Below are 25,025 nucleotides of genomic sequence, written 5' to 3'. Positions count from 1 at the left end.
CCTATAATTTTAACAATGCCCCCCCCCCCCCCACAGCAATAGTAGTAGTAGTAGTAGTAGTAGTAGTAGTAGTAGTAGTAGTAGTAGTAGTAGTAGTAGTAGTAGTAGTAGTAGTAGCAGTAGTAGTAGTAGTGGTGGTGGTACTGTAGTAGCAGCAGCAGCAAGTATTCGCTATCGTAATAATTTCATCACTCAGCTTTGGCAGCCTAACATCAAAGTTGCCAAGTAGCTTTGCACACACAAAAGCGATCGGAAAAGTTAATAAAGGAGAATAAACAGACAACACGACCTGCGCTACTCCATACGGCGAGTGGTGTGCTCCGATACGCCGGTATGTGTACACATCCAGTTCAAGAAAACACACCACACATGCTCTGCTGTCTTCCGATAAAAGGACGTAAGTGCCATTGGACTAATTTTGAGCTATGGCCGGAGATGTGTTCGATATGGCAAGGATTTATTTAAAAAATCAAAATGGTGTATTTCTGATAGAAGTGCATTACACACGACAACACGAAATGACCTAGATTATGTATTGTGCGTCGTGAAATGGGGATTCCCATAATATAATTAGCTCATGTTTGTTTACGTTGTGCTTACGTCCTTTCACCATTCAATAGTAGTGCTCTATGTGTTGAGTTATTTACAAGCCGACTGTAAACTGATACACACCGAATGGCGTGACGGATTTAGGAGAGTTTGAAACCGCCTGCCCTTATTTACATGTTGGATAATAATAAAGGACAACTGTTACCACAATAATGGAAAAGGTGGGGGTCCAAATATTGATTGTTTGTTTGTTTTTAAGGGTTTTACGGCGCTTGCAACACATTAAGGTCATATCAGCGCCAGAAAAAGGAAGAAAATGGGATAGTAAAAAGTTCAATAATTACAATTAAAGCACCCAAGAGAAAGGAAGACAAAGGGGAACTGGGAACAAATAGGGATCAGATGTAGAATCCAAGAGCATACCACCAATGTACTTAGTTTGAGATCACCTTTACGTCTCATCCGGACACATGCACAAGATCCAACAAAGAGGAATACACTCAAATGCATACATTGTTCATTAAAAATAACAAATATAATAATACATAACAGAGAGAGATGAATTACAAGGAAAACATATCATCTCCCAAAACAATAACTATGCTTTCGACTGTTTCCCTCACAGCCAGGACCCCCACCAGGGCCAGGAAAAAATCAAGTAATCCCATGTTTGGGACAAAATCAATTTTGTTCTTTCTTGAAGCTGTTAAATTCCAATGGATTGCACGCTATATGCACAACTTTTTAATAACTCTATTTTCTGTAATATTCTGAAAAACAAAAACAAAACACATATTTAAAAAACTCGACCAGATTTAGATCTATTAAAACGAGCCTCATCTTGTTAAAAACTCAAAAATCCCAGTCTTCGTGAAGACGAGGCTTAACCTTCTCCTTACCAACTACAGGAAAATCGTCACATTCGTTACGATACAACCAACATTTGTTGTTGTAGTGAAAATAATCTCAAAACTAATTCCCTTTATTCATCCCCAAGGGGAAATTTGTCTTTAGGGTCTACTCCAGGGGAGACTGGAATAACCCAGGCGTCCGCCGCAGATCAGCACCGCAAAGTGGCGAGTGATTGAACTCGGTACCATTCGGGTAGGAAGCAAAGACCGTACCACTGAGCCAAGCTGCACTGCAAAGTATTCTCCACTACAGTTACAACAATGTGAAATCAGGCCCATAATAGCAATCGGTTATCAAGCAATGGTCTTCAATCACTTCCACAAGAACTCTAGAGTGCTATTTGGAAGAACATTAAAAAACCCCAAAACAAACAGAAAAATAATAATAATAATAATAATAAAATAATAATAATAATAATAAAAAAAAATAATAATAATAAAAAAATAATAATAATAATAAATAATAATAATAATAATAATAATAATAATAATAATAATAATAATAATAATAATAATAATAATAATAATAATAATAATAACAATAATAATCATTATCATCATCACGAAGTACCAGTAATCAGTCAGATTCTCTGTCACCGTCCTAATGATGGAAGGCATGCACCTGGAATCTAAGGCTTGTTGTCATGATTTTACAATTATTTCATACATTATTTCTTTTTTTTTTTTTATAATTGAGCTTGTATACAGCACAATATCCACTAAATATGCTCAAAGTTCATTACAAGGGGGTCCCTGGCCAACAGCAACACTTAAAATGTAGGACAGGACATGATGCCTGTTAGGCGATATTATAATTTTTTTCGGACAGAGACAACACTGTTAACGGCCAGGTACTCATTTTACACCTGAGTACAGTGAGAGAATGTGAGTAAAGAGCCTTTTCCAAGGACTCAACTATGTGGTCGAGAGAGACTCAAACCCAGGAACTTCCGTTCCGAAAGCGAGTGTCAAACCACATAGCCGAACAATATCATTCATAAATGATACTCTAGTTCTTGTTTTTATTTCCAGCATTTATCCACTGCATCAAATTAATTTCAAGCACACCCCCCCCCCTTTAATTTTGTTCTCTAAATACTTATAAAACCAATCCAATTTTCTTTCAATTATGACAACAAACAAACAATAACATCAATAAACTTCATTTATAAATTGTTTGGCTATAATATAAAGATAAACCTAAATAATACATGTATATCAAACTTTCAAATCATAACAACTATATATTATATATAAAGTAAATCTGTAGCAACTAGACACTACTGTATACAAGACGTAAACAACAGAAAATATTTGTAATCATCAAATTAAGACGATGTTTCTATAATCCACACCACTACCACTACTGCTATTACTACTAGATCTATCAAAATTCGTTATCACTCACTATTACAACATTGACACTGGATTGAACTAACCCCAGATGACAGAAGTTAAGTAATAACACGGTGAGTGAGTGACGGTGGTGGTAAAAAAAAAAAAAGCCCCAGGTGAAATAGTAACCGACTTACTTCTAAATCTCAATCTCACCCAAACCTCCCCCTACTCTAGGCCTTGGTGGGTGGGAAGGTGGCAGCATAAAATACCTTCACTACCTAATGACCAAAATAAAGTCAGTCGGTACAATTGACTGACATCTGATAATGAGGTAACAGTTGTAACATGGTGGGTGGACAGACCCTGGAAAATTTTTTCAGGACACCGAATTTTAAGACAAAATTAAGACCAGATTACACTAGAAGTACAGTCCACTCCGGATAATCGCAATACCTTGGGATAGGCGAAAATGTTGCGATTTTTTGTCCACTTATTGCAACATTTACACATATATGGTAAACTCATGATGCAAGCTGACATTTTATTCAGATTGGATGAACTTTCACTCTTTTGTTCTCAACATTTGTAAGAGTCAAAGAGATAAGCCGTGATGATAGACAATATAAGCTCTCACCAAACTCTTTGGTCACAATGCACAGTTGTTAATCTCAAAACAAAGGAAATTGCTCAGTCTCTCTGTACAACTGTCATTGTCTACCTGTTGTCAAGACTATGCCCAGCCCCCTCCCCTCCTATCAAATGGCCACAGATTACATCGCAAACCCATTCTGCTAAGCCCCACCCTCTCATGATTCTAATAGAATGGTTACACACTATTGTAGCATTAAATCCTGCTCACTCTCGATTCTTCAACCTGTCACGATTTAATCCATGATGAAATTTAATCACGATATTTTGTTTGATTGATTTCTTGAATTTACCACTTTTTTGAGGGCGAAAATTTGTTGTGATTAACCAAAGTTTGTTGCAATAAACCAATGACTTTTATACAGAATTAATTCCGCTTCTTGGGAACTGTTGACATTTGCGATTATCCAGAATGGACTGTAGGGGGAATGTACAAGTTGATAATATGAAGAGTTGAGTAAAGGTAGGGTAAATTGACAGCAAAGAAAAAACAAAAAAAAACCTGGCCTGTTCTTATTACCAGACACTGTCTGTGTATAATAAAAGGAAGTGTCAAATGCCAAGGAGTAGATCTTTGGTATTTGACGGTTCATCAACTGTCAAGGAGCCAAATTGCAATTCTTCGACTGCATGCATTGAATTCAGTCGAACCTCGATTTGCGTGCATACTAATCTCAAATCACGTCACTTTCTACCAATAATTTATGGAAAGGATTGAATCTACCCTCCTCAGCATTTGTTTTTAATTTTTATAAGTCTATTCACAAATTCCCAGACAAATTTAAATCACAAAAAAAAACAACAAAACAGTTATTTTCGGATTCAGCTAAAAATATACAGAAGAACGAAGTGGCAAACCCCTGATGAGTATAAGTAATGTGAATGCCGGATTGATTAAAGATAAAAGTAGGATTTCCTTTGTCTTAAAGGAAAACATACTGCGTATCGTAATAATAAGGAACAATTCACGTAAAACATTTGTGCAACAACATCTGTCTGTTGCAGTTAATAAGTAACTAGTTGAGAATTTACCAACTGGCATGGTCTATGACAAAAAGAGGAAATAAGAGAGAGAGTGAGAGAGAGAGAGAGAGAGAGAGAGAGAGAGAGAGAGAGAGAGAGAGAGAGAGAGAGAGAGAGAGAGAGAGAGAAAATGTATAAAAATGAAAGAGATAAGAAAAAAATCGGAGAAAATGAGAGCACGAATATATAATATTAACGTATCACTCCGTACTCCGTGGCAGTTAAGAGTTGTTGATTTACCAATTACCAACTGGCACATTTGACCTGTCCGAGGTTAAAAGAGGGAAGGAGAGAGAAAGAAAATCTGAAAAATAAAGAAAATGAGAGAGAGAAGAGATAATGAAAGTATCAATATTATCATAATTGACGTAACCCTGTGGCAGTTGGTAGTAGTGAGTTGACGATTTACAAACTGGCAAGGCCCGTGGAGAGGAAATGAGTGAGAGAAAAAAGAGATGATGGGAGAAAGAAAGAAAAGAGAAAACGAGAGGCATTAATCAATAACAACAATGAGAGAGAGCTACCCTGTGGCAGTACACATGAGTAGTTGACGAACTGACACGGTCCATGGCAATTGACGATTTGTCAATTGTCAAGGTCCTTGGCAATTGACGCTACCATAACAAAAAGCCTGGCCTTTTCTTATCGGAGTGTGTCTACGAACTTTAGGCACTTTGGTGAGCAACAACAGTGGGAATCAAATTGTGACCCAACTCGTCGAATAAAAAAAATATGACTTGAAATCGCCGTTCACTTTTACTTATAGTTTTAGGGGGGTTCAACACACACACACACACGCACATACAGAGCGAGGTCCATCCATTAATCCATTGCTTGTACTTGTATATCAAAGTTACTAGTTACCGTGTACGTAGATCCTGAGGCTGGTTGCCCGGTTACCGTGTACGTAGACACTGCCTTTTCTTATTGCCAAACCGACCACCGTTCATCGTTATTGTATTGTTAAGTGAAAGAGCAAATACAGGGCAAATGTCATAATATTACTATTGAATTTGAATTGCCAATGAGTGAGAATGAAAACAATGGATTTTGATTTACTGTGCAACAAGCCTCGCAATTTATTGAATAAGCTATGTTCAGGATGCTTTTACAAAATAATATCGGCTTCGTTAATAAAATAACCGTCGGTGTGGTCCGCAATTTTGTGAGGAAGCCAAGCAGAATGAAACCACCCACCCACCACTCGGAACGGCCACTGCTACTGCTACTGCTCGTTATCGAATTATGCATTTGTGATGCCGACTCGCCGAATATGACTTCCACTATTCGAAATGCATTTGAAAAAAAGCATAAGAGCATTTGAATTGATATAAACGACACAGAGTGTAGCCATTTAAAATGTGTTTTTTTTTTAAAGTATAAAATGAAACGCCTTGACTAACACACACACAAGACAATCACGAGAGTAACTCGATAGGGAGTGTCCCTCGCACTGGCTGTGACGAGTGTCTTTTCACACAATCTTACCTTGTCAAGACACTTCAGCTCCTCTGTCGGATAAACCGTTTTTTGACACTTTCCACACTTCGGATTCATCTTTTAATCCAGAAGAATACTCCAAGCTTATTGAAAAAGCAATTGAAATTACTGCAATAAAAACAAATAGCTAACAAGCTACAAAATTCGCCTGTGCGTTCCCCAAAGCCTCACTGAAGCGAACACAATAATGCCGATTTTTGGTCACGGAAGTAGTAGGAACAACCGAGGTTACCTCCGCTGAAGATTGCACTCTCACTTCGTGCCGTGTGCAAACAATGTAATTTTTGAACTTGAGAGCGGGTCATTCACAGACGCGTTTAATCTGTAAAAAAAAACCCTCAATTTTTAAAAAGCACTTAAGTTAAATTATGAAAAAATAGATTAAGTTATCAAAAATGTGATTCGAGATTTGATCGAAAGTTCTAAAAATGCACAGGAAAAAGAAATTGAAATGAAATGATATCCAAGATGAGATGAGAGAAGGGGCGTGAAATGCGTACACCTGGCCAATTGTGTTTTGTTTTGATTTATTTTTTTTACCTGGCATTTGCATTTCGTTCAAGCAGACCTTGATCTCTCTCTCTCTCTCTCTCTCTCTCTCTCTCTCTCTCTCTCTCTCTCTCTCTCTCTCTGTATGTGTGTGTGTGTGTGTGTGTCAACGCTCACTTTATCCACTCCCGTGGAGTTTGAGGAGACATTTGATTACATAACCGTATGGTAGGAATGAAGGCGACGTTCATTTATTTTAGACAGCCTCTTATATTAGTTCTCACTAAAATAAATCATCAGACTATAAACGTTTAAGGTTACACACAATTGTTGGTATGTTTGTTTTGGTTGGCGGTTTTGTGGGCATTTTACATAAACGCATAACATCAATACCGTGGAGCCTCTCTGTTTTGTGATCTGTATGTGTTGACTACTCCTGTAACACGCTCATTTCTCAGTAACTGTTTAGTAATTATATTATAATACTGAATACCATTTATTTGAACACTACAACATGAAGTTTTCAAACGGAACGGAGCGTCCAAAAATCGATTTACAATATGCCTACCTGGATACCTCTGTATAGAGCTTTTAGACTTGGTGTAGTCTCCTTCGCTCCTCCTCATCTATTTATGATTGGACCAATTCTTATAACTGAACTTGTTTCCTAGGATGTTACTTATCTCCAACTCTGCTTTGAATTTATTCAAATTTTTTGTTGATACTGTGGTTTCTTGCAGTTTATTCCAGTTATTAACAATTCTAGCTGAAAAAAAAGTTCCTTCTTTCATTTGTCATCCGTTCTTTTCCCAGTTTTTTGCTGTTTCCTCGTGTCTGAATGTTCTTATTTGGTTTAAGAAATCCTGCCTCTACCCTGTCTATTCCCCTTACTATTTTATATGTTTGGATCATATCTCCTCTTCTTCTCCTGTAATCTGAGGTCGGGAGATTTAATTCTTTCAGTCTCTCCCAGTTTTTGTCGTTCAAGTGTGTGATAAGTTTTGTTGCTCTCCTTTGCATTCTTTCCAAACAGTCTTTGTCTCCTTCAATGCTCCGTGGACGCAATGAGCACTGCAACTGACATTGGAACAGACAAATTCTGGATCAATATTTCCAGACCATCTGATGGGAGCAGTCCTGAAATTAAGAACATCGCCACGTTCATGCTCAACTTACTCACAGTTCCGCACAGCAGTGCCCACTGTGAAAGGGTGTTTTCCTGTGTCAGGAAAATAAAGACTGACCAACGTTCTAGTCTTGGTGCAAAACTTTTGGAAAGTCTCTTAGTCATCAAACACAAGAATATCTCCACCCTCTGTGTCAAACAATTTTCAGTCCATGAACTCAGGAGGCTGAAAAGCTGCTACACTAGGTCCTTGCAAAACGGCAGTGTAGAGGGACAATAGATTTCTGGATTTGTGCACATAGTGTAAATAGTTTATTAATTTGATGTGTGTAGTAGCCTATATTAAGAATATAAACAATAACCCTTCTACACACCTCCTTGTCCCCACCATCAACTTGTGCATTGTTGATTCTACCTACGCTTCTACAGCCGACATTGTTGCGGTAAGTTTCGTTTTTAGTACGTTTCGGGGTGTTACTAATTTTTTTTCACTATGTTACTGAAAATTACAAAATTATTGCCCTCTTGTTACGAATTTTGGAAATTTCAGGTAGGCAGGTCTGCCTTCAAACTTCGGATACCATATATATGCAGTTGGCATATTCCAACTTTGATCTAACCATAGTCTTGTAGATGGTAGTCATGTGTTTTGGTTTCAGATTCTTGAAATTTCTTTTCACTATTCCGAGTGTTCTACCAGCCTTAGATTGAACATCTTTAATTTGCTTCTTGAAGTTTAGCTTTTGTCAATAAATACTCCTAGGTCTTTTTCCCCATTGGATTTTTGCAGGGGTTTTTCTTTCATTATATATTAAATTTTATTACCTATATCCTTTACAAGGGTACGCGTTTCGCGTTTTGAAGACTCGTCTGCATCAAACTACACATATAATGAACACGGGATGACGAGAACGAATAGATTTGAACTGTTCCATTTTATTTTTTTGAAAATATCAAATAAAGAAATAAAAGAGCAGGACCGGTATAAGATAAAGATCTGAACCAGTCGAGGTGGACTTGTTTTTTGGGATGTTTTTTTTTTTCTGGTAATCTTCTTTCTTGCTTTGTCTGATACCGTTCATACACATTTGTTTAGATCTTTATTTTACTAAAGACATCTAGGTATGTTCGAATCAAATAAAACAATTTAATTTTACAAATGTAGAACTATAATAAATACTACTTCTATTGCTATTGTCCATTTAACGCCAAAGAAACTCATCTCCTTTGGCCATTATATAGTTTGCTTCTCTGTTTTGTTCATAACCACACAGCAGCCTTACTACACAAAAGACACGTATTTAACAATATGGACGGAAAACTCGTCCTTCATTTATTTAATTTACCCTCATCTTAGCAAAAAACTCTCAAGCATTGGAACTCGCGAGGTCCCTTGGTTTGACGAGATGAGGGTAATTTAAAGCGATGATGTTTGAAGGACGAGTTTTCTGGCCAAATTTTTAAATACAACTAAAAAAAAAAAAAAAACAAACAAAAAAGATCTAGACCACATCAGAAAATTCGCACAGGATAGAGATAAATGAAGTGAGATGACCAACAAATCTTGGAGGAAACGCCTCAGCTGACACTCTTTCAAAAATAATCAATTTCAAAGGAAGTACCTAGCCATCTATATTCTCACAAACACTGTTTTTAAAAAGAGTTGCATCCTTGCAATAATGCCAACATCTACACTCAACTATACTACTGCCACTACTACTATTACTGTACTACTACTACTACTACTACTACTACTACTACTACTACTACTACTACTACTACTACTACTACTACTACTACTACTACTACTACTACTACTTTTACAATTACTGTACTACTACTACTACTACTACTACTACTACTACTACTACTACTACTACTACTACTACTACTACTACTACTATTACTTACTACTACTACTTACTACTACTACTACTACTACTACTACTACTACTACTACTACTACTACTACTACTACTACTACTATATTACTACTACTACTACTACTACTACTACTACTACTACTACTACAACGATGTGGTCTTGTGGTATAACACTCGCTTTCGGACCGGAGAGCAGGGTTTGAGTCCCGCTCTGAGCGGCGCTTAGATGAGTCCTAAGCAGGGCCTTCCTCAGGGAAAGCTTTTTACTCACATTTTCCGCCGTACTCGGGTCTAAAATGAGTACCTGGACCGTAAACAGCGTTGTATCTGTAAAGAAAATAAAAGATTAATATCGCTTATTAGGTCTCATGTCTCGTCCAACATGTTAGATGTTGTTGGCGAGGGAACTGCACGATTAAACGTTTTTGTTCATAGGTTCTCACAAACGAAGCGCACACGTCGATCACAAAATGATATAATTTACATTCTAAAAATAAACTAACATAAGCATGGTTATTTTTAGATCAAAGGTATCAATCCACTTTGGCCACCGATACTCATTAATTGCCAGTTGGCAATCATTGTTTGTACATGTGATCAATTATGTGTCATATCAACATATCATATGTATTTTTAGAGTCATTTAAGTTAAATAACAGATGCAATTTCATAACCATTGTGACCAGGCTGACGTAAATGTATCTTATTTTTTAAACTGCTACGATTACTCTAGGGGCGATATTATTGGGAATCTCCTATTTCCTGAACCACGCCCCTTTTCGGCTTCCTTTACCTTATCGGGTAATGTTTTGATATCTGGATCCTTGATTTTTTTTTTTTTGCAATGTCAGTCCAGGATGCAAATATTCACACTCCATTGACTAAGCATGTTGTCGGTGTCTGGATCTTTCGACATGACCTTACTTGGATATATAAATGAGGAATGTTACCCACGAGACATCGGGACCGTTGGCAATGATAATGGATCCGTAAGTCCCTAAGTAAGAGTAAGAGGCGTTGACGAGTAGCAGTGACAGTGACTTGTTTTATTCGCCTGAAGAGAACAAATGTGAGGAGAAAATTACCACCGACAATCAATATTCAATATCAAACATACGATGATATCATCATTTGATTTGTTTCGACAATAATACAATACTTGACTGTGATGTTTCCTTCTCTTTAAAAAAAAAAAAAAAAAAAAAAAGAAACTGGACTTATATTTTCCGCTTATCCTATTCTTCCATGCTTTGTTGTTGATTTAGATATCTAGCTAGATATAAAATTTAGATTAAAAAATTCAACAATAATGAGGGACGACAATAGTGTAACTGGAGTGATACATGACGGTTCTAGGACAACAACCAGTGACGCTGATTATTCAATGCAAAACGAAGAAGAAAGCGAATGTATTCCTCAGCTTCACCTGGTAGATGCCATCGGGAATGAAGGCCCTGCTTTTAAGGCTGTGAGACAAAATGATATACCCAGACTCTCAGCCTTGATATTCACCGGATACGATATCAACTCAACCAACAGTGATGCAGGTTAGTAGCTACTAGTAGCAGTGCAGCGTTGCAAATTTAGCTATAGTGAAGCGTCATAATCAACTCAAGGCCACACAGTATGGCAGGTCGTTGAACTCGGTACCTTTTAGGTACGAAGCAAAGACTGTACTGCTGAGCCATGCAGCCCCAGTGCCAGGGTAAACGCTTTTAAGTAAGTTCATGCATTTATGTGATAAACCACACGATTAATTAAATGCTGATGGTCCTGATAACTCAGTTGGTAGAGCACTCAATTCACAAGCATTGGGAACAAGATGAAGTCAAGATTTTTTTCGGACTCACCTGTCCACCCAACAGTGATTGGGTAGCTGGGTCTGTTAGATCTGGTGGAAAGTACCTTTAGATAGAGAAGTGCATGTCCAAAGGGTAGCTAGCAATTGCTATTGCCCGTCTCATGCTGTAGAAACCGGGATAAACTCCATGGGCTTAACTCTATAGCTGCTGAGCAACGCGTCATGCTTTGATCGGTCTCTTTGCGCTGTGCGGAGTAACGTAGACTGCGTTGTTTGCATTTTCTTTATAGTTTCGTAAATTTAGCAGTTAGACTTTTTATTCCACAATTTTTCCATTTACTTAGTCATTGAGAGTGATCTTTATTTTGGTACCAAACATTTGGTCTTCTTATCCAACACAGTTCTCACAATGCCATTATATTAGGTGTACCCCCATGCCCTTTTCGGACATGAAATAAATACACAATTTTTTAGTGAAAAAACTCCGCGGTTAAAGGTTAAAATAGCTCCGAAGGACTATAACCGCAATATATATATTGTATATAAATATAAATGGATTCACTCATTTATATGGCCGAAACACATGTTTCTGTGGCTTCCATCCACGTCTTCAGTCGGCATACTATGTCCGTATTTATATTTATATTATCTTTAACCAATGTTATCAAGCACTCTCGTACCTACAAGTACCCATCAACAGATGACCGTACAAACCTAAACTGCAAAGCCTCACTCTTTTATCTTTCATAGAGTGGTGACACACTACTGGATTATTAAACCCCACCCACTCTCTATTCTTCAACTCGTCATGATTTCACCCATGATGAAATTTAATCATGATATTATTTTGTTTGATTTTTTAAATTTGCCACTTTTGAGGTCGAAAATTTGTTGCAATTAACTGAAGTTTGTTATAATAAACCAGTTACTTTTATATAGAATTAATTCGGTTTCTTGGAAAATGTTGCAATTAACCAAAAGTTGTGATTATCCGGAGTGGACTGTATATATTTGGCAAAATTTAAGTTTTTCTAACACAATGGCCCCAAAACCACTGGACCAATGGTCACCAAATTTTGCATGGCGTTTATAATTGCCATGAAGATGGTTTGCATGTATTATGAGATTGATTAGATGTGATGATTTTATCGAAAAATCAAGTTTGTGTCATCAAATCCCATCAAAAACATACACCCATCATTTTTATTTGTGTGGCTAGCGAGTATGACAATGTGGTATGAGTACTTGCGTTGAATCGATACTTGTTAGTGGAACCTCTCAGTATTTTAAATCCAGTCAATTTCATAAAATTTATATATGACTTATTTTTCATTCTTAACATTGGGAACAAATTCTACGATAAGTGAGCGAAATATATATGTTATTAAATGCAGAAAATATCTCTTCGTGTACAAATAAAAAGCTCTGTGGAGTTCCCTTATGAAGTTGAAAAATTCTTTGTCTGTTAAAACAGGAGAAATTGAATTCACCCCTACAACACTCAACACAAAGCTCTATGGTGAGGCTGAGGACCTAAAGCGGACCACAGACTTCATAGCAGATATCGGACTGCAGCCATAGATGTCCATCAGAGGAACGAAGAAGAAGAAGAAGAATTCAAATTTGAGTCAACTTTTAATCCATAAATTTTAAAGTGATTGACTTATCATAATGTTTGTCAAGCCAGCACCATTCATTGAGCGGACAGCTAATGCTTGTTACATCATATTCTTTTTTCTTTAATTTCAGATCAGCCTTATTGTGAAATCAAAGACTTACATAGGATGGTGAGAAGTGTCAGGCTGAAGTCCTACACACCTCTCCATTTGGCAGTTGCACACTCCAAATTAAAAGTAAGCAATTCAATATTCATTTTTTTGTACCTATAAGCTAGAACATTTATCTAGTGTAATATCCAACAAGCCCGCTCAAATTGCTTTACCTGGGGTCCCTAGCCAACAGCAACAATTAATATGTAGGAAGAGACATGATGCCTACTAGTTAGGCGAGGTTACAATTTTGATCTTTATTCGGTCAGAGATACTTCATTAAAACACAAAACTTTATACATAAATGGTTAAGTGGCATTTCATTTTTTAAAGAATCATATAATTTCTTTCCTTTTAATGTAGTGATATTGTTATCTTAATTTGAATATGTATACATATATACAAGCATTTCATATCGCATACTTTACACAGTTGCACCCAAATCGAGTCGGCATGAGACCTAGTTCATCACAATTAATCGTCAAAGTGGAGACTGATTGTCTTCTGAATTATAATTTCATTGATTGCAAACCTAATTATTTTCACCATTAATTTCATTGATTGCAAACCTAATTATTTTCACCATTAATTTCATTGATTGCAAACCTAATTATTTTCACCATTAATTTCATTGATTGCAAACCTAATTATTTTCACCATTAGAGCAATGATAAACTTAATGGCAACAGTCTTGCTTGGAATAATTAACAAAAATTAATTTAACAGCTTGGAAAAATAACAAAATACTAAACATGCAACGTTTTGGGCTCAAAACCCTGCTTCAGTCAATAACAATATTGTTTTTGTTTTTATTATTGACCGAAGAAAGGTTTTGAGCCTGAGACCTTGTGTGTTTGGTATTTTGTTCTTTTTTTGAAGCTGTCCTATTTAGCTTTTGTTCATTACTTGTTACAGTCCACAGCTTAGTATTCCTCTAACACAGTCTTGCTTGCTTTCCTGGTGAAAATTGTGTGGTATTGATGTAGAGGGAAATTGCAATCTGCCTGTTAAGTGCAGCAACAGTGCACTTCAGAATGCCAATCCGTACAACTCCAGTTTGATAGAGAGAAAAACGAGGACTTATAAGGGTCACATAATCATAACCTTTGTCATGTGGTCTAGTGTTATGACACTCGCTTTTGGACCGAGAGGTCCAGGGTTTGAGCCTAACTCAGCGCACAGTTGTCCTTGGAAAAGACTCTTTATTCACATTCTCTCACCGTACTCAGGTGTACCTGGCTGTGAAGAGCGTGTTGTCTCTGTCTGAAAAATTGTAATATCGCCTTAAAGACACCATGTCTTATTCTATATGTTATGTGCTGCTGTTAGTCAGGGATCCTTTGTAAAGCGATTTGAGCATGTTTAGTGGATCGGAATCTTCCTTTTTAATGTCCACTTTCACTCATGAAAATTTTGACACGAACAATAACATTAAGGTGAAAATCAGCAGCGGTGTAGAAACTCTGTAAATATATCTAAAGTGGGTGCAGATGTAACTTCCTGCAGTAAATTGATCCAATCTCTGATGGTTTTGGGGTAAAATGAGAATTTTCTGAGGTCTTTGGTGGATGCCAGGAGGATGAAACTGTCCATGTGGGAAGTCCTGGATGTTCGTGTCGGTGTTTGGAGATCAGGATTTGAAATCGCGACCAGGTATGTCCTCTCTGTAGATAACGATATTGAATGTAAAAGCTTAATAAAAGAACAAAATACCAAACACGGAGCGTTTTCATTTCTAAAGTAAGGATCCACCATCCATTCGTCATACTTCTGGATAATTATTTTCATCGCTTTATTAGATTCATTTCAACGGATATATTTCACGCCTATATCTATTCTACTTGTGTTCCCCCTCTTTTTACGAACCAAATTTTATGCCCTGTTTTATATTCCGCTCATATGTGGCACTCTTGGTAATCTAACGAATGGTTCTTTTTGTTTACATTCCAACGTTTTTCTTCAATAGAGAGGAAAGAGGAAATATTTAGTCATCGATGTGTTATTTTAGTAATGTATTTATGTTTTTATTATTTTTTGTTGTTTGCTGAACAAGGGTTTGAGCCTGAAACATTCCGTGTTTGGTATTTTGTTATTTTTTTTTTAAAGCTTTTATATTCATTTTTGTTTATTACTTTTTATAATAGTCTACAGAGCCTAGCAGCTTGGGATCTCTTGTAGATAACAATGTGTTTTTGCTCTCTGAAAAAAAAGAAAAGAGAGAGCTAAGCGATAAACTTTATAAATATGGAGAATCCATATCCAGTCACATCTTTTGAATCCGGATTATCTCAATTTTCCGGATGATTCTACTCCCCAGATGTCTCTGTAATTCAAATTGCTGGGATTGGAGAGACGTGATTGGACGTTGTCATGTTTGCCTTTTGAATTAAGGGCGTTAATTCAGCCATAGGCCTAAAAGTGTTTTAACATTATCACATTGCAGGTTATAAAATTCCTCATTTCCAACGGAGCCAGTGTGAACATCGTAGACGGCAATTTGACATCACCGCTGTCCTTGGCTGCTGCCGTTCAGAGAGCAGATGTTGTAAAGTTATTAATTGATGCAGGTAAAGTAATGTAATGCATTCTGGATGGGGTTCCTGATCTCCCATAGTGAGGGCAGGGAGATGTCTTCTATACCCTTATATCTGTTTTCCAACTTGTATTCTGTCTTTGTCTTGGAATAAGATTACTTGTCCTGGCTGGGTGCCCTGGCTGAGAGGGAAACAGTATATGTATAGTTAGCTTTGGGAGATGATATTTTTTTCTTTGTAAATCGTCTCTCTGTTATGCACTGTATTATGTTTTCTTTATATTATATATGATTTGTAAACATTTGAGTGTATTCCTCTTAGTGAGGACCTGTGCTTGTGTCTGGATGAGACTTTTAGTGATCTCAAACTAAGTACTTTGATTATTAGCTTCTGGAATCAACACCTGTTTCTGGGTGGGGATCCTTACCTCCCATAGTGGGCAGGGAGGTACTTAATGTGTCTTCTACCCACCTATATCTGTTTTCCAACATGCTTTCTGTCTTTGTCTTGGAATGAGATTACTTGGTTTTGTCCAGGCTCTGGCCGAAACCCTGGCTGGGAGGGAAGCAGTCATGTTTCGTTAGAGTTTTGGGAGATGATATTTTTTTCCTTGTAAATCATGTTATGCACTGCATTATGTTTCTTTATATTCTGAGTGTATTCCTCTCAGCTGGGACCTGTGCTTGTGTCTGGATGAGACTTTTAGTGATCTCAAACTTAACTACTTTGATAGTGTGCTTTTGGAATCTACACATGTTTCTTATTTGAACCAATTCCCCTATGTCTTACTTTTTCTTGGGTGCTTTAATTGTAATTCTAGAACTTTTTACTATCTCATTTTCTTCCTTTTTTACTGGCGCTAATATGACCTTATTGTGTTGTAAAACCCTTAAAAACAAAAAAGAAAATAAGGTAATTCAATGTAATGCGTAATGTAATAATTGATTTATACAGTGTGCAAAATTCATAGAGTGCTCTAAGGTACTACATATACAAAGACATTGTAGTAACACAAAACATCAAATACTATTACATACTACTCAAAATCCTGTCTGAATAGTAGGAATGTTTTCAAAGATTTTCCTAAAATTACTGAGCTCGGGCCCGTAATTTCCTTTCGTATTGCATTTCAAGATATGAATGATCTTTCTGTTTGTTTTCCTTGTTTTTCAAATGCTTTTAGATCTTAACTTTTGCAACTTTGTAAGGAATTACTTAAGCATTTATCTTACGCAATATCCTCTAAACATACTCAAAGCTTTACAAGGGGTCCCTAGCCAACAGCAATCCTTAGCATGCAGGACAAGACATGATGCCTGCTCTGCGATAAGACTTTTTTCCCAACAGAGACAAAGCTATTAACATCCAGGTACTTCTTTTACATTTGATTGCAATGATAGATGGTAGTAAAGAGCCTTTTCCAAGGACTCAACTAGGCGTCGCTCAGAGCGGGACTTTAACCCAGGCCTTCCGATTGGCAGGTGAGTTTCATACCACTAGACCACCTGGTTTCACACGTTTAACATGGTTAGTAATGGACATATTAACTTGACACTGTATCAATGCGGCTATGTGGACTGGTGGTATGACACTCGCTTTCGGATCAGAAGGTCCTGGGTTCGAGCCTCGCGCTCGGCGCATAGTTGAGTCCTTGGAAAAGGCTCTTTACTCACATTCTCTCACCGTGCTCAGGTGTAAAATGAGTACCTGGTCGTTTACAGCTTTGTCTTTGTCCGAAAAATTGTAATATCGCCTAAAAGGCGTCATGTCCCGTCCTACATGTTAAATGTTGCTGTTGACCAGGGACCCCTTGTAAAGCGCTTTGAGCACATTTAGTTGAAATTGCGCTTTATAAAGCTCAATTAAAAATTATTTTTTTTAAACATAAAAAAAGTAAGTACATGTAATGTCTTTTTACAGGGGTTCAGCATTCAGAAATAAAATTTCAATAAACTTTTTGCCTCCTGAATTGACAACCCTGGTATCAGTTTGTGTCAACTTTCATAATAAGAGTGATGATATTTTTCTAGATAAGCCCCGTAAAACATTATGTCATGTCCCTTCACTCAACTCATACTTGCATAAGTATTTTGCTGTTAGCAATGCTGGGTAGAGTTCCTACTTCCCATAGCGGGCAGGGAGGTACTTTCTGTGTCTTCTATCCCCTCTTATCTGTTTTCCAATTGCATTCTGTCTTTGTCTTGACTTTGGTCGGAGTCCTTGGCTGAGAGGGAAACAGTCGAATGTATAATTATAGTTTTGGGAGATGATATTTTTTTCCTTGTAAATCATCTCTCTGTTATGTACTGTTACTCTTTTCATTTTTACATATGATTTGTAAACATTTGAGTGTCTTCCTCTTAGTGGGATCTGTGCTTGTGTCTGGATGAGACTTTTAGGTGATCTCAAACTAAGTACTTTGATAGTGTGCTCTTGGAATCTACATCTGTAGCCTATTTGAACCAATTCCCCTTTGTCTTACCTTTCCTTATGTGCTTTAATTGTAATTCTAGAACTTATTACTATCATGTTTTCTTCCTTTTTACTGGCGCTGGTATGACCTTATGTGTTGCGAGCACCGTAAAACCCTTAAAAACAAAAACAAAAACAAACTGTTAGCAATTACATTTTTTGGGAGTCCCATAGCGATCAACTATCATGATAAAAATCGGGACTGTCAGGATTTGACATTTTGTGTTTATTTGTATGAAAATGATCCTAAATGTACCAGGATTATGCTTGTTTTGAATAGAAAATCAGAACAAGGAACACAAAAAAAAACCCAAAAAAGGTCTAAATCTTGATTGTATTCTGTAATAGCCCAAACGTCCTGCTACTCATCCGTCTGTAGTGGTTCATTCATCCTGTTTCATTGATGAAGGGGAAACCTGAAAGTCCCTATCATCTGTTTTCATATATTAAATGGAGGCTTACATTTCAATTTCACATTGTTATTTATTTCTTCGAGCTTTGAGCAGCAACATTTACATTATTCTGGGTCATGACGGTGTTGTATGTTAGGGTGTCCCGTTTAGAAAACGGTAAGGGCTGCCTGAAGCCGATGATCGTAAAATACTAACGAAAGAGTGAAAATGGAAAGGCTTCGTATGGGAACAAAACAGACAATGGACTTTTCGGGTACAAACCATATGAAGCCTTTCCATTTTCACTGTTGTGCTGACGAAGGGTTTGTACCCGAAACGTCCATTGTCTTGTTTTGTTCCCATACGAAGCCTTTCCATTTTCACTCTTTTGTTGGTGTCCCGTTTGAACTGCTATGGAGTCCTGACACGCAAAGAGACCCTCATTGATCAGGATGAAGCAGAGACATTTTTATTTTGTGACCCTCCTGTCCACCCTGAAGTAATTGGGTAGTGCGGTTTGTAAAATTGGACGGACAGTACTTTGCGATAGCCTGGTGTCTTATCAAAAGGGTAGCAAGCAAATGCTATTGTCCATTTTCAGGCTATTGAAACTGAGTCAAACTGGCTGCATGGGCCTTATGACTATGAAGGACTACTTACCAATGACATTTTTGGGTCCTAGCTTAAAAAGAAAAAGAGGATATTTTGATTTTGAAACAGGACGAAATAAAAAATAACTGGCCACCAACAGTACAGTGATTTGGTTTACGCACCTTTGTGGCCTGGTGGTATGATACTCGTTTTTGGATTGGAAGGTTCTGGGTTTGAGTCCTGCTCTGAGCAGCGCATAGTTGAATCCTTGAGTCAAGGATTTTCTCTCACTGTACTCAAGAGTAAAATGAGTACCTGGCTGTTAAATTTGTCTTTGTCTGAAACAAAAATAGCAATATCGCCTAACCCGTAATTTCCCGTCCCAAATGGTAAGTGTTACTGTTGGCTAGATTCCCCATTGTAAAGTGCTTTAAGCACGTTAAATGGATATTACTCTATATAAATGCTTAATTTTTATTGTTTAAAAATATTTGTCGATGACTCATTCTACTCCAAAGAGATTAGTATTGGTACCGATTCATTTAAGATTTTTTTTTTTTCTGAACCCTCTGAGTCTATTTCATCTGGTGCTTCACATCCAAAGGGTAGCAAGCAATTGCTACTATCTGTTTAAACAACTGCAGAAATTAGGATGAACTCTGGTTTCCAAATATCCCATGGACCCAAAAAGACTACTTTGTTATTTAAAAAAAAAACATTTTTTTTTTCCTTTTGACAGGAGCATTTGTTGACAGTCAAAGTGTGAGCGGCCGAACTCCTCTTATTCAAGCCATCGGATCCAATAATTACTTAATTGAACAACTACTTCTGAAGGCAGGAGCAGACCCTGATCTGGCAGACACCAAAGGAACTACTCCACTGCTCATGAGTCTTCAGGCTCCGAGGAATAGTGACAACAATATCAAAGTTATAGAAGCTTTAATAGAGGGTAAAGTATGAATGAATCACATTCAAAAATAGTTTAAAATTTAAAGTGTAACCATTTCACAAAATCACAAAGGCAACTTAACTGAAAGTTTTTTTGTATGCTTGCCCATATGACTTGACACTTGTTAAGTATTGCTGTTTGCACATATGAGATGGAAGTCGACTTAAACAAAATCGGTCTCTAGAGGGGACAGTGACGTAGGCTCCTCAAAATTGGGAGAGAAGTTGCCAGGCTTCATCCACCAAGAGGAGGAGTCACTGCATTGTGGCAAATCAACTGAGATTGAGAACCTGCCTAATGGTAGCAGTGCTAAAAATTTAATTGAGCTTTTACATAGGGCAAATATCCACTACACGTGCTTAAAGCGCTTTACAAGGGGTCCCTGGCCAACAGCAACATTTAACATTTAGGACGGGGCATGATGCCTGTTAGGCGATATTACAATTTGTATTGATGTACCACTAGGTCATATAACCGCACATTCCACCTGACCCCAATGTATGCATTGTGGCAAAAAAGAACCTGATAACACAGAGCATCTGGTCGAGTATTGTGTTGTGACGAGGCTACTGAGTGAGTTCGCAATTGTACACCACTGCGGCAGTGGATGACCATTATGATATGTGTGACTATTTGGTCTTGTGGTGTGACACTCACTTTTGGATTGGAAGGTCCTGGGTTTGAGCCTTGCTCTGCACATAGTTGAGTCCCTGGAAAAGGCTCTTTACTCATATTCTCTGACCATACTCATGTGTAAAATGAGTACCTGGCCGTTAACAGCATGGCCTCTGTCCGAAAAAATTATAATATCGCCTTACAGGTGTCGTATCTTGTACTAAACGTTAAATGTTGCTGTTGTAAAGCGTTTTGAGCATGTTTAGTGCTCAATGATATAGTAGTGTGAGACCAGTGGAAGCTGGTGTTATCACCAAGTGAATATAAAGCAAGTGATCAGAAATGTGAACAGTTTCTGGGTGGGGTCGGAGGTCACCAGCTGTGTCGTCTATCCCTCTATATCTGGTTTCTGGGTTACTTTCTGTCTTTGTCTTGGATAGTGATTACTTTATTTTGTGCCTGGCCCTTTAATGGGTGGAGTCTCTGGCCATGTGGGTAGAAGGTCAAATGTACAGTGTTAGATTTGGGGAATGATATCCCCCCCCCCCCTCTCCCCCCAACAAAACAATAAAAACATAAAACACATTACTTAAAAATGAGATAATCTCTGTTTTTATCATATACTTTCGTTGCTGAAGAAAGGTTTTGAGCCTGAAACGTTCTAGTGTTCGGTGTTTTGAAACTGTTATATTCATATTTGTTTATTTACTTTGTATAAATACTCAAGGTGTTTTTATTTTGTTTTTGTTTTAAAAAAAAAATTGTTTAATGTTTCCAACCATTTCATTTCTTCCAGCGGGCTGCGATATCGATTTACCGAACAAGCAAGGAGCAACAGCCCTTATGCATGCTGTCACAATAGGCCGTCTTGATGCTGTGGATGCCCTTCTCAAAGCTGGAGCAAACATAAACAGGGTAAAGTTTGCAATGTATGTAATGATATTATTGGTGTAATGGTAGCATGTCTGACCGATAATCAGAAGGTATGAGGTTCGATCCCCAGTCGAGGTAGACTGATTAAAAAAAATTTTTTTTTGCTTTCTTACTTTGAATTCTTTATTTTAATGATGTTATTATAGTCATAATTTTGTGATTTATATGGGGGGGAGGGGGTCCCAAAAGGTCAGTTTTTTAGAGTACTCGTTTTATATGTAAAGTGACCGAGATTGATCCCTGATGCAGCCTGGTTGATATTTTTCCAACACTGCCCCCCCTCCCCCCCATCCCCGTCTTCATTGTCTATCCAGCAGTGATTCAGTAGCTGGGTCTGTTAGATCTGATGGAAAGTACTTTGCAATAGACTAGCATTCTATCCAAAGTGAATCAAGCAATTGCTTTTTTCCATTTCACTCTATACTGACATGGCGGTTTTTTGCAACAAAAAAAAAATCCCAAATTTTGCAAGCTAATGAAAGAGAAAAGTATTTTGTTTGTTTTTAAGGGGTTCACTGTGCTTGCAGCCAATGTAATGTCATATCAGCGCCAGTAAAAGGAAGAAAATGTGATAGTAAAAAGGAAACTACTCTTGATTAATTATCTTTCACGTTCTACATGAGCTATCAATTTAAAAGAAAAAGAAAAATCGTCTTTTTTTAAAAAAGAAAATTATTATTGTTTTGTTTTTTGTTTTTTTTTCTTTGAAAAATCTGGAAAATTTGCAAAAATTTGCAAAAAGTTACAGATTTTGCGGCGCAAATCAGTGATATTTTGCGATGCAAAAAACTGCCATGCCAGTCTGTAGAAATAGGGATAGTCTCAGACTGGATGAGCCTAATGAATCTGAAGGACTTCTTACCTATTCAGCTATGTGGTCTAGAGGTATAACACTCGCCTTTGGATCAGATTGTCCTGGGTTTGATTCGCAAGTAGCGCATTATTAGTCCTTGGAAAAGGTTCTTGACTCACAGTCTCTCACCGTACTCAAGTCTAAAATGAGTACCTGATGTTAACAGCGTTGTCTCTGTTGGGAGAAAAAAAAAATGTAATATTGCCCGACAGGTGTCATGTCTTGTCCTTCATGTTGAAGGTAGCTGTTTGCTGGGGTCATTTTTTTTTCTTTTCCCATGCTGTATTGCTGTGGTAGCTCAGTTGTTGTGTAAATGTTGCTGCTCGAAGCTCGAAGAAATAAATAATAACGTGAAGTTGAATGTAAGCTTCAATTTAATTACAAAAACAGATCAAATGAACGTTTCGGGTTTCCCCTCTATCAACAAAACAGGATGAATGAAACACCACAGATGAATGAGATGATGTGGTAGTGGCGAAGTTAAGATGAATCATCTTAACTACGCCACTACCACATCATCTTATTCTCATCTGCCTTTTCTCAGGACTCAACTGTGCGCGCTGAGAGAAGCTCGAACCAAGGATCAAAAGTGAGTGCTATACCACTAGACGACAAAGTTGCACAAAGATGAGGCAGTGGTGACCTATAAGGAGGTCTGACATACACAATGCTTTGGCCAATGGGTCATGTTAAAAAAATAAAATAAACAAACAAACACACACACACACACACACATATATATGGATATAGAACACTTCCTTGAATTTTAAACATTTTTGTCCTATTCAAAGTTTACAAAAAAAAGTACTCCTTCAGAGCAATTGAGCCCATACAGCCGGAGTTCATCCCAGTTTCTATAGCATAAAACAGACAAAAGAAATACTTCCTTTTTGTTTTTGTGTTTATTTTACTTTTCCTTATTTTGTTTGTTTGTTTGTTTTTTATTGTTGGCCAAAGGAAAGATTTGATCAGACAACATGCTTTGTTACCAGTTTGTTTGTTTTTAAAAAGTAAATTGAGCTGCTATGTTTTGTCGGAATACTTTTCCAGTGCATGGTTCCAATTCCTTATTTTATCTTCCAGATAGACAGAACAGGACAGACAGTCTTACACTTGGCCTCTGGCACATTCATGGCACTTTACCTGCTTCATCGCGGAGCTACGAGCGACTGGCCAGATAATAAAGGTATATTCTAATTTAAGTCAATTGTCATAAAGCAAATTGTTAACCAAATCCACCAATCCAAACTCTAAGACTAGGAACTAAAACATTCTATATTAACTGTCTTTAAAAAAATATAAATTTTTCCCTTCCGCCACGACATCATAAGATATCGTTGCCTAGACATTCCACGAAGGAATATAAATAATTCATCAAACAAGATGTCTGATGTCAACACGAATCACCCATGTCCAAGTCCGCAAATTGGGAGTTTAACATCGCGCCTAAGGAAAAAAATATGAAAGTGCCTTAAGTGGGGCTCAAACCTGGGACCTTCCGGGTCACAGTGCAAAGCCTGAACCAGGAGAAATCACGCAAACTTCACTCTAAAACAAAATTGAATATAACAGTAATAAACTTACTTAAAGTCGAATCACCTCACTTCACATTCACCAATTTGATTCATGATAAATACAACCTTAAGTCCACCATCTCAGTACTATCAGTTTAGTTTTTATATACTCTATATATATAAAAAAAAATAGTCCTTCAGAGTTTATCCCATGTCTATAACGTGAAATGGACAATAGCAATTGCTTGCTACCCTTTGGATAGGATGCTGGCCTATTGCAAAGTACTTTCCACCAGATCTAACAGACCCAACTACCCAATCACTGCTGGATAGACAGGGTTGTCAAAATAAATCTGGACTGCACCCGGGATAAATCTCAATCCCTTTGCGTGTGAAGTGAGTGCTCTACCAACTGAGCTATAGAGACCCCCATACTCTATGTACAGTCTAATCCACATTTCAACCTCAATTTTTTCAAAACTAACTTCCTGTGACTTAATTCTTTTAAGCCCTTCACTAGGCTCTTCAATTGATAATTTTTAAAAATAAATTCTGTCCCTTGCAGGCATAAGACCGCTCGACAAAGCTGCCAGAGTTGGACATTTAGGATTAATGAATCTCTTCCTTCAGTCGGACTCAAAACGGACGAATGCCATTTTAGATCTACCCAGAGTAATTCAAGTACGGGAGCAAATCACCTTGTTCGACCAGTGGATCAGCAAAGAGTTTGGCTCTCCGAGAACATTAAAACGTTTGTGTCGTCAGGTGATACGGAGCAGTCTAAGCCCGTTCAATACGCCCCAGATTTCCAGCCTTCCCATTCCATCCATGATTCAGGATTTCCTGTTGTGTAAACATTTACAATTGGTCTTCAAACCAAGGCATGAACAACAGTCTGTCATCATCCCTACCCTACATCCATAGTGAGATAGAGTGATACAAAAGCTGCTAGAAGCTGTGGACTGTAAAAGTAAGAAAAGAGCAAAATACCAAACATGGAATGCTTCAGGCTCAAAACCCTTCTGCAGCAGCAAATACTAAGCTGTTAAAAGCGTCTTCTCTGTCCGAAAAAAAATAAAAATGTACCATTGCCTTACAGGTGTCATGTCTCGCCCTACATGTTAAGTGTTGTTGT

The 25,025-nt window shown here is 37.5% G+C and overlaps 1 protein-coding gene across 2 annotated transcripts; it reads left to right on the top strand.

The window, feature by feature from the left end:
* The first annotated feature begins 10,263 nt into the window (after positions 1-10,263).
* Positions 10,264-24,983, top strand: LOC144958232 (uncharacterized). 2 transcript variants are annotated; one of them, XM_078890067.1, is made up of 7 exons: positions 10,264-11,014; positions 13,018-13,121; positions 15,481-15,604; positions 19,766-19,975; positions 21,387-21,505; positions 23,460-23,562; positions 24,456-24,983. In XM_078890067.1, exons 1-7 carry the CDS (start codon positions 10,777-10,779, stop codon positions 24,812-24,814), a joined length of 1,257 nt encoding a protein of 418 aa, XP_078746193.1. In that variant the 5' UTR covers positions 10,264-10,776; the 3' UTR covers positions 24,815-24,983. The 2 variants fall into 2 exon arrangements, with proteins under 2 accessions (XP_078746193.1, XP_078746194.1); XM_078890068.1 differs by having other exon boundaries at positions 10,430-11,014; positions 23,464-23,562.
* The last annotated feature ends 42 nt before the right edge of the window (positions 24,984-25,025 follow it).

The sequence above is a fragment of the Berghia stephanieae genome, chromosome 12, assembly GCF_034508935.2.
Source record: "Berghia stephanieae isolate SIO BIC M18660-M18661 chromosome 12, UCSD_Bste_1.3, whole genome shotgun sequence".
Classification (NCBI taxonomy): domain Eukaryota; kingdom Metazoa; phylum Mollusca; class Gastropoda; order Nudibranchia; family Aeolidiidae; genus Berghia; species Berghia stephanieae.
This window is presented reverse-complemented; position numbering and strand designations above follow the sequence as displayed.